At 31.5% G+C, this 11,643-nt stretch overlaps 1 protein-coding gene across 1 annotated transcript; it reads right to left on the bottom strand.

Annotated features, from left to right (window-relative positions):
* Positions 1-321: 321 nt before the first annotated feature.
* On the bottom strand, positions 322-9,224 carry LOC134722808 (uncharacterized). The gene is made up of 4 exons (XM_063586434.1): positions 8,946-9,224; positions 5,538-5,603; positions 5,043-5,129; positions 322-654 (listed from the first exon to the last, which is right to left on the bottom strand). Exons 1-4 carry the CDS (start codon positions 9,222-9,224, stop codon positions 322-324), a joined length of 765 nt encoding a protein of 254 aa, XP_063442504.1.
* Positions 9,225-11,643: the final 2,419 nt, after the last annotated feature.

The following is an 11,643-nucleotide window of genomic DNA, read 5'->3' as shown; positions in this document are numbered from 1 at the left end:
CTAAATTATAATCCTGGTACCTTTGATAACTATATTCATCTCACAGTGCAAAATGGCAAGAAAAATAACAACTTTTAATATTGTGGTATTAAAATACAAGCAATTATTTTAATTTTGTACTCGAGTTCAACCTCAAAATTGCCATTCATGGCTTAAACAAAAATATTCACTTGCTAAATGTACTATGAAAATGAAAGCTAGTAACAAGAGAACAAAAAAAAGGTTGGTAATATTTTCCCTCTGCTACATAACAGTCATACAATTGCATCTTCCAAGAATGAAGCACTTGTTACTTGGACTATTTGAGGTACTTGATAAATGCTAATTATTATCAACTTCTTGAATAGTCGTATACCCAGCAGCTTCGGGTGAATATACCAATTGTTGCGCGTTTATGTTCTGTTGCTGGTAAGCCATTGTAAATGGTTGTGGTTGTTGTCCATGGTAGTCTGGTATTAGAATTTGATTTCCTTGCAAATGACTTGGTTGTTGTTGGTTATTTGTTATATTAGCCGGCTTTTGACCATTATATCCCGCCATTTCGGGCTTCCATAGTTGATCGTATTCGTATTGGTTCCCTGTAAGAATTCTTGTGTTTGGCATGTTATGTATCATTCCAGGTTGTGCTGTGTGGATATATATGACACTTTGCTGCTGGAAAATAATAAATGCCTACATATATATCACATGTTACAGATATAACCAGTGAAAATACCATTTATTGAAGTATGGTACGATTTGTTATATTTAACACGCGGTAAAGTGATTGCATAATTGGAACATGTCATTCAAAATTCTTAAACATATCTGAATCTATTCAAAAACATGATTGTTTTTATGTATGACCAAATTATTTTAATATAGTAATTCATTAACTTAAATGTAGATGTATTTAAGAAAAGGTGTTGTCATGACATGCTCTCTGGTCATTCTTATGCATTATAAATGTCAATACGTTTATAACGAGCGTTCAAAAGTGGAAAATATTGTCAAATATACATAAAACACCTACCAATGTTAAAATGAGCATGTGTAGCACATGGCGAGCCAGAACTCTTCCGTTTTTTTTATATTAAACAATTGTTTTGATTATCGAGACGGACATAAATGCACGTACAAAAGGATTACATAAAAAAATAACCGTATCATAAGTAAAATGAGCAGATACCTGTAATTTTACTGTTAAAATAGTTTTATTCAAATTTGTAAGAAGCAGCACCAACAATATTGTACATTGGTTTTCCGACGATGTTCAAAATACAAATTACTTTAAAATTGCAACTGTGACGTGAGTAAAGCTCAGCTTATATTTTAGAAGAATTAGAAAACGTTTTTGTTTTGAAAGAAAAAGAAAACGTTGTATTTAAAAAAATACATATTTAAACACTACGTTTCAGGATATAACTTAGATAAAAAATGAATACACCTACATTTCCAATATTGAGCTGTGAACAACAGCAGCAGTGGGATGCAGCAACAATAGATATGATGAATTCGACGAAGGCAAAAATAGCTAGAATGGCAGACACTGTAACAATACTTTCAGTATTATATTCAGCCTGAAATTCGATTGCTGAATAATAAGTCATGGAAAATATGAAATAAAGCATAGAGTTTCAGCCATTATCACATGGCCGTAATTTACAGTTATTATAATATGTTTCGTTGTTGTAGGGGCATACGTTACTTGGTAAATGGTGGGTGAAACAGCATAATTAACAAATTCAGTACCAAACACTGTATCCAAGTGACACATAACACAAGCATCATATATTGTACATAACTGATCAATTTCCACTGTAAAACACAGGTCGATCCTTCTACATGTTTAACTTACGGCTCCAAAAAATCCCTCTTCTATTTTTACAATGAATATTTGTGAGACAAAACACAGTGCGTTATATATATTTCCACAAAGGGTTATTTAAAATATGTAAAAAGTATTGTTTTAGCATACAATAAAGTGAAGTAGTGTTCAAATAAAGCAAATAGTGGTAAACACCTAGTCAGTAGTTATGTTTCGATTAAGCAAAAAACATATCAACAATAAGAGAAAAATAGCGGAACAATGGAAACACTGAAATACAAAAAGAGCAAACGCCAAAATACAAAAAATCGGATTAAAGAAATCAACTGTCAGTTTCTGACGTGTATAGGATATTTTGAGAAAACAATGGTGGATTTTTATGATTAGCCAAACCTCTCGCTTATAATGCAATGCTTAAATGACTTCATTGCGTGACCGAAATACAGTAAAATAAACGTAAGTACACTCAGGACAGAGGAATACATAAAAATAGTATATATCAACATGTTAAACGCAGAATACACAACGCAATAAGAAATTTGCTATTAATGAAAGTAAAATCATCAATTCTCGCAATGCAGTGCCGTTATGTATAATTTAACTTTTTAAAGATTCATTACTTACAGTGGTGTTAGATGACCGAGAGGACATCATCTTATAAGACAAAGACATAAAAGATTTATTTTGTATTTTGTTTAATAAGAGTGGTTCCTTCCAACACTTTTGATTGCAACATTAGACACATGCACCGAAAAGTTTCAAATACAGTTATGTTGATTGGCAATTTGCATTTTCCTCGTCTTAATCATCATTGCGCACATTCAACTTGAACTTAATTGGCTTGTTAACAATCAAATAAGTCTACAGATTGTTGCAGTCCTAACCTGTACAGCTATCTAACTTAATAAGCAGACTTTATGACTGGTTAAAGTTAACTTAGAACTGGTTTTATGACTGCTGTGAACCGTCGTATGACAGAATTTGTGTTAACATAAAAAGCAGACGTGGTACTTCCACTGATAAATAATTGCACGAAAATTTAACTTCAAGACAGGTCCATGGCCAGTATTGAAGTAAACTTTAGACGAAGTTAGCTTTGACACAAGCAGTACTACACACAAGTTAACTTATGACTAGGTCTGCTATTAAAACTCAAACCAGTCCTGTTCTTATAAAAGTTAGCTTTGGTTGGGTCCATGATAAAATGCACATGATCCAAAGTTAACTGCTCCTATAAGATTTAGTTAACTTGACCTCAAGTTAACTTTGGTCTAGTCTTATCCTCCAAGATAAAGAAACAATGGTCAAAAGTTAATTTGTAAACAAGACTGCTCTAATTTATGAATGACATTATCGTGCTTGATGTACGTTTGAGATGTACTCACTGGTACTAATTGTTATCATTACATATACATGTACAGACTGTATGTATCAACGTAGAAACAATGCATATGTTGTGTACAAATTATCATTTTGTACAAATTATAATTTGTACAAAATGATGGTACAAATTATAATTTGTATTTTGACTTTGTATAAATTATAATCTGTACAAAATGTGCCTGTACAAATTACAATTTGTACAAAATTTGACCAAAATTCACTTATAACTTGTACAACAGTTTTGAATATGAGTTTTGGTGAAATATGCATTGATTCACACGATAGAATTGTAATTAACTGACCACACACTAAACCTTATACAAAATACACCGTTTTTAACACAACTACAAAAAGCAGGTTGATCTTCGATATTTTTTAGGGGAAAAAAGTAATTTTTAATAAATAAACTACTTTTCTTTAAAAAATCTTTCAACAGTACGGCTTGATTAGTTTTTATCGTTATTTTGAGGATTTTTTTTTTATTCAGAAAAGTAACGATTATATTTGTAAAATTTGATATTTTGTATCGTGAAAGATCGTGTACAACATTTTGATGATCGTGAAAAGGATCTCAAAAGATTTGTTGCCACTTTAAAATTCGTTATTTCAAAAAGTCCTTAAAAACAATCAAATCTTTCCTTAAACAAGTTATAATTTATTTTTGTAATTGGCACAAAAGATTGGATTTATATGACTTATTCCGCTTCACTTTTGTCTGTGAAAAGATTGATGGTTTAATGCCATCGGGGCTGATGATTTTATTATACTACACCAATTGGTTTTCTTATAAAATAAAAGTCATTCTGTCTGCACTGATTTCCCTTAAGGTTTATGCACAGTCATATACTATCATAGATATTTATAAAGCAAACATCCTTGTTGAAAGAAAAACATTGATAAAAAACATCTGAAAAACGACTGACATGTTCCGGACCAAACGGGGTGTCTAATCTCGTTTTTTTTCTGGGATATTCATTTGTCTAAAAGTCTGACTGAAGCAGTGAAATACACAAGTTTATTCACAGCAACATTCCCTGAGCTTGGGAAGTAGTTAAAATGCCTGTAAAACAGGTCGGCATCGATTTGAGAGTCAAAAGATGGTTGCAATACCTGATTCCATAAATCATTAGATCATCTCCTCAAACGAATGATAAAGAACTATTTTTTGAATTTTGTAACTAAGGTGTACTGTGTGGTCATTTATTAGCAATTCAATAATGTGTATCAATGTTTTTTCACCAAAATCCATATGATAAATTATTGTACAAGTTATAAGTGAAATTTTGTCCATTTTTGTACAAATTGTAATATGTACACACACTTTTTGTTCAAATTACAATTTGTACAAAGTCAAAATACAAATTGTACAAATTATAATTTGTACAAAATGATAACTTGTAGACACACCATACATACTTCTTATAAAAAGCAGACCAGTCCCCATGATCAGGCAGACCTGTCTACAGGTCTGGTCTGGTGGAGCAGATCTGTCAACCGGCCTGGTCTCGTCTATCTGATATGTCCTGTGAACAGGTCTGCTCTATCAAACTTGTTTTGCAGAAGTCCTTAAAAATGTACACATGAGGTCAGGTCTTCTACGTATAAAGTTACCTTACAGGTCTGCTGAATTGTTCCCATGTTTAACTATAGAACGGTTTAAAGAACTACTTTAAATTAACTAGTGTCAAGATTAGGAGTGCACCCATCTGTACAAGATTAGAACTACATATTGAAATGCGTGACAGAAAACACTACATCATGAGATATGAATTCGAATATACCACTGCATATTTTTAGATCAGTTGTTACCTTGTTATTTAATGTTCGACGTTATTTGAATAATGATACTTACAATAAGGGATCCGACAATTGCTAAAGAAAACACAGTGGACGAAAATACAACAGCTGACAATATATTACAAACCAGAAACGCTACGGTCTACAAATTAAAAAGGGAAACTAATTAAATCAACGTAACTTAAACGGACATTGTAAAATCAGACACATAAATAAAACTATATTCATAGTTGCTTATAATAAATGTTATTTTGCGGTTTCGTTTACGTCAGTTATAAATCATTTCAATAGGTTTGTTCGTTTCAAATTCTTCACCATACTTGTCTTCTCAAGTTGTTTACATTTATTCGGCATAAAATTACTTTTATTTATTATCAAATGTCGTACGGTAACGTATAGTTGTTTAAATCCAGGTCATTTGCATTCTGCCGGATAGATGATTGATTTACATTTATACCCCAAGTCTTATCTTATGTCAATATTATACAGGTTTATGAGTTTAGTAAAAGTCTTTTTATTTTCTTAAATAAGAATATATAATATTACGAACTAAACATTTCCAGCTTGATTGTCGTTGTTCTGTCATGCATAAAGGTAAACAACCTGTCAGTAGAAACTGAAAATACAAATTTTTATTTTACTTTATATTAAATAAAAACCAGTTTATTTCATTTGCATGAAACATTTCTAGCATTATAACTTTATAACAACAGATTGTCTAGAGCAACCAATGGACATAAAAATGTTCGTTACATAACATGGAAAAATGTATCACAAAGATTATATAATATTTGTATATTCAATTATGCATTTAAATGTACTGACATTTCGAGGTCCTTTTTCCATTTAAAATCTTTACGACCCATCAGTTCTGTCTTTACTGTTATAAATTGTTGATTTATCTTTTTCTATAGGTTTGATCTTGAAAACACAATGACAGAAAAACACGTCGACTTTGATGAGTTCACTTGATTCATGTGCGAAATTGTATGATTGAAACTAAAAACAGAACACGAAAAACGTAAAAAAAGAAGCACTGGGACTTTGTTACACTCTGAGATCGATAATTAATAAACTGTGTGTTTAAATTTCAAACTAAGATAAACGTGTTTACGTTAAGGTCACAAAGAAATGAAAATAAAGAATGTATCCTTTTAATATGATAAATATGTTTTGAAGTTTTTTTTCAATTCCAAATTGCCTGTGCAAATAATCCTTTATGAGCGGGAAATCGAAATCAATTAAATGCGTTATACACATGTAAAGCATTTGATCATACATTGTAAAAGACAACGAAGAGATCAGATTTTGTAAAAGACAAAGAAGAAAAAATCCTACTGATTTTTGTGTTCAACTGTATATTAGACATGTTGCGTAGTTTAATCGCTTTCAATTTCAATGACTACTGGTTACTCCAAGCACATTGGTTCGTAATCAAATGTCTAGCAAACTAACGCAGACGTTGATTTTATAAGATATGACTGTCAATTATCTTGTAAAAGATTGTGTCCAAAATTACTGTGCTGAAGCTCCCATGTAATTTTTTATGCTAAACCCCTTACGGTTGGGATTATGCTTGATTCTTATATGACGAAGACAAAATCTTTCAATCAGTTAATTGAAGTCTGGGACTGGCATGCAAGTAACTGCTAGTAGTCCTTTGTTAATTCATGTATCATTGTAGTTTTGCTTAGTTTCTTACTTATATATTATGATATCGGACTCTGACTTCTTTAAACTTAATAGTCTTAGTGGCATTCTGCTACGTGTTTGTTTATTCTACATAAGTATAACAGGACAATGGTAATCTCACAAAACATTTTTAACCCAGCTGTATTTTGGTTACAAGTTCCGAGACAGGAGCCAATAATCGGGGTATGCCTTGTATGTTTTTTGAAATTTTGGTTTATATATATGTTTTGAATTTTTGTGTGACGTCCATATTCATAGAACATGCGGTTGCGGAATTTTCCTGCGATGTCGAATTTTGGTAATTTGTGGCTGTCTTCTGCTCTGAGGCCTTAGAGTTGCCATTGCCATTATCAATTTTACTTTCAAAACCATGAAACTAAGTATCCATGAAAAATGCATTTTTACTTCAATCCACATAAATTAGTACCCATGAAAATAAATGAATCTAGAGTGAATATTTTAAAGAGATAAAAAATGTCACCAAAGATGGAAATGTAGTTTGTTAGGATACCATATTGTTTATGATATTTCAAACCAATTAAATTTTAAACACGTTCTGCAAAATAGATAAAGCAAATATAATAAACCTCAGTATATTTTTATTTGATATCGAAGTAAAAAACATTAAGCAGGACGCTAGGTACACTAGATAGAGGTTAAGGACAAATATATCAGCGAAAAAATATATGTGTACTGTTGCATGAATTCTTTAGTTTTAAGCTTCAAAGTAACCAAATGTAATGTTTGATAAAAGAAATATATGTATAATGTTGAACCGCTATTAAATGGAAACATCGAATCAATGCAGTCATCTGTTTAAGTTTAATTTGATTTTTTAGCTAATGTTACAGACTTCCACAATAGGTCACAAGACACTACTTAACAGAGCCTATGCGGTATATTTACATAAGTACGCATTTTAAAATGACAGATACCAAAACCCATCAAAGATACATTTTATATTTTTACATGCAAGACTCCCGTTTCATATATTAGACCCATCAGTGACGATTGTATAAAACAATCTGAAAGCCCAATTTTATCATTGACTTTTTCAAATGATTTCACATGAGGCACATACAAGAGCTTATATAAAACAATTAACGCCCGTTTCATATATATTAGGCATATCAGTGGGATGGTATAAAAACAATCTGAAAACCCAATATTATTTTTGGCTTATTCAAATGATTTCACATGAATAGTTCATATAAATCAATAGACAAAAATTAATCTCAGTCATTGGAAATAAGTGCAAAGCAAATAAATAAATCATGTTCGCACCTACTTAAGTATCACTGATTCCACATACACCAGAATGTATTGCCAAAACGCCATGAGCAGTATGAGAAACGTATTGACCTTGTGCAATGGCTACACATAAGTAAACAATATCCAAATGTTGTATGATAATGAATTGTCACGATGGTACTCACAGAGCAATATATATCAATTAATAAAAGAAAAAAGATCTATGACTAACGCGACGATTTCAACTTCCCTATTATAAATTTTCCACTGCTTAGCTGTAACATACCATCTGCCCTATTTTACATATTTCAGTTGATACGTTATACTCGAGCATTCACACTATACGGACGTAATAACAGGAGTGTACTCCTTACGCAGATTCGGTAATCTATGCCTGGGATAAGAAAATCCTTAGTTTTTTCGAAAAATTCAAAGTTTTGTAAACAGGAAATTTATATAAATGACCACACCATTGATATTCATGTCAACACCGAAGTGTTGACTACTGGACTGGTAATACCCTCGGGAACTAAAGCCACCAGCAGTGGCATCGACCCAGTGGTGTTAATAGTTATCAAAGGTACCATGATTATAATTTAGTACACCATGTACGCGTTTCGTCTACATAAGGCTCATCAGTGACGCTCATATCAAAATATTTATAAAACCAAACAAGTACAAAGTTGAAGAGCATTGAGGATCCAAAATTCCAAAAAAGTTGTGCCAAATACGGCTAGGTAATCTATGCCTGGGATAAGAAAATGCTTAGTTTTTTTTTCTCGAAAAATTCAAAGTTTTGTGCAAACAGGAAATTTATATAAATTACCACATTATTGATATTCATGTCAACACCGAAGTGTTGACTACTGGGCTGTAATTTTGATTCGTTTCCTTTTAACTGTGCTTAAGTATTTAATTAAATTAATTACATTATAATGTGACCATTACATTTAAGAAATGTATTTTAGACGAAAGACGAAAAAAGCAGTATGATTTCATAAGAAGTGTTACTTACCCAACCTGAAAAAGCAATGCAAATCAAATACAATACGAAGATACCGCTTGAATCCCTGCAATAATAGTATTGATCATATCCATACAGATAATCATAACTGCAATTACTGTTACTGTTGGTGTTACTTAGAATAACTCCAACAATTCCAAGGATAACACAAATGACACCAAGACCAATCTGTGCTCCACCAAGGATCCGGAGTGATCTTATCCGTGATATGTGGACATCTGTTTGTACTGGTTGAGGTTGATTTGCAAAAATTGGAGCATTGGATATCATTATCTATATATAAAAATTATGTAGAAATAACAAAAAATATCGATGAATCTGTTTTGTCTCTGTCATGTGGTCAACCTCCGCAAAGAAGCTATAATCTCAATCGGTACATAATTGAGTTAATTGATTACGAATCGTGTGTCCAGTTACAATTTTATTAACTCCGTCAAGAGAATTCTGGATTGAAAAGGATTGAAAATCATCCAGCAAGAGTAATGGATAATTATTTTTTTAGGTGAAAAAAGGTCGGGTTTAACACTAAATCTCGTTAAAAGAACACCGACGGCTTCAATGAACCTGCTACTCCCAAGTCCGGATAAAAGAGGATGAATAGTCATAAATAACAAATATTGCAAAAGCGCAAATGTCTTATGTAAAAAGCGCAAATGTCAGTTTTCTAAAGTGCAAATGTCCTATGATTTGAAGCGCAAGCGTCCAAATACAAAAGCGCAAATGTCCTATGAAAAACCGCAAACGTCCCGTGCTGAGTAATCTGTTAAAATCAATTTCTGTCAAAAAGCAATATTGACGACAATAAATGCGCAAACGTAATAATAATATGATGTAGATTGAAGTTGCAGAAACAACTGACGTGTGTGCAAACCAAGAGATGAAGGTTATAATGACAACTGTTGTTAAGTTTTTGCATGATTTTGGTTACAATAAAAAATAAAGATGTTTTATTTTTTATTTTTATCTTCCAAACTAAAAGCAGATCTTTAACGAATTTTTATTTCATTTGTCCAGCAAATTGTATCGACAATCAAAAACAAAAGAATTATGATTAGATAAGTGTATGATGTTTGCCTAACCTCCATTGACAATCTTTCTGTATACATGTGTCTTCATATATTTACTTTTTACATGGGCAAACATTTTACAATTTTATACATTACACGCAAAAAGTTTTTGAAACTCTGTGTTCGAACATGGCGAGTCTTTTAATTTTGTGACAGGTGGAATAGTGTCTTCGTGTCGAACGTTAGAAAAAGCGTATTTAATCTACCCACCGAAGGAGACTGTCTACACTTCCCTTTACAGCTTGGTAAAACAATTGTGGTATAATTGCCAATAATGACAACTATAAATTAGAAACCAATAGGAAATTGTAAATGAAAACAATTATAGGTAGCTGAACGGCCATGTGTAATTCGAAAAGACTTTACAATAGTCTGTAAAATGTATCGGATGACCACATATAGAAAATTCAAACAGAAGTCGTGCTATGCTAGAATGAAAAACGAAAAACCTGTTTGCTAGACAGAAAAAAGGCTTTCAACTGATTAATATGCCTGTGACTAAGTACAGAAACTTAATATTCTTGCAGGTTTATATGTTTGAGAGTCGCCATACTTGCCACCAATCCTGTACAGTGAAATAATGGCATACTATAAGAGCAAACCATTAAACTGTTAAACAGGTAGAATAGACTTCACTTATATGACAGCTGGTAAATAGTTTAGTTCATCTGAATTTTTATATATACCTGCAGGTCTAAATAAAGTGTTTAAAGATGGTTGGTTGACCATTTACACAAGTTAAAATTTCAGGGCATTATAATAAAATTATTATATAATTAATTTTTGATTGATTTTTGAGAATGCATTAATAAAAAAAATGAATTGGAATGTTTTTGTCTATTAACATGTTTTCAGATTGTTTTGATATTGTTAACACGGTTCTATATTTTGACATTTATTGTCTTCAAATTTGTCCAGTCAATTTGTGATATCGGTTTTAGTACTTCCTTGTATCTCATAAAAACTAATGTAATCTTCAATGTAAATCTATTTTGAAAGAAGAATGTATTAACAATTTTGATAACGCCACGCTTACGATACTATCTTATTGGAGATGAGAGTTAAATTTCGCGAAAAAAATAATCTTAATTGGTGAATTAAAACAGGAAGAAAATACATTTTTTGATATTGACCTTATTTCCTGATTCACCAATACATGAAAAACATGAATTTAGACAGGAAAGTAAATAATGTCTATTCTGCGTCATTTGTAATCTACCATCCCTCCTGTTTGTAAGTAATTAGAGAACAAAATCATTAATTTACCTTTTCTTTTTTGATAGTCTCCAGTCAGTGAAACTTAATGCAAAGGAAAACAACAGTCACCTATTTATGATTGTATTCCTCAAACAAATATAACGTAATTTATTAGTGGTCATATATATATATATATATGTTAGCGGCAATAAGTGAAATTAGGCATTAAGCTTAAATCCTAGGCAATAAGCTAACGCCTAGGCATTAAGTCTAATGCCTAAATGATGTTAGGCATTAGTCTTAAATCCTAGGATTTTAGCTTAAATCCTGAAAATTGTGTCCAGGCATTAAGCTTAATGCCTAAAGTATAAATGCGAGTAAATACAAAACATCTATTTAATTAAATTAAAATTATACATTTGTTA

The sequence above is a fragment of the Mytilus trossulus genome, chromosome 6 (assembly GCF_036588685.1).
Source record: "Mytilus trossulus isolate FHL-02 chromosome 6, PNRI_Mtr1.1.1.hap1, whole genome shotgun sequence".
In the NCBI taxonomy this organism is placed as follows: Eukaryota; Metazoa; Mollusca; class Bivalvia; order Mytilida; family Mytilidae; genus Mytilus; species Mytilus trossulus.
Note: the sequence above shows the minus strand (reverse complement) of the source record. Positions and strands in the feature narration are given on the sequence as shown.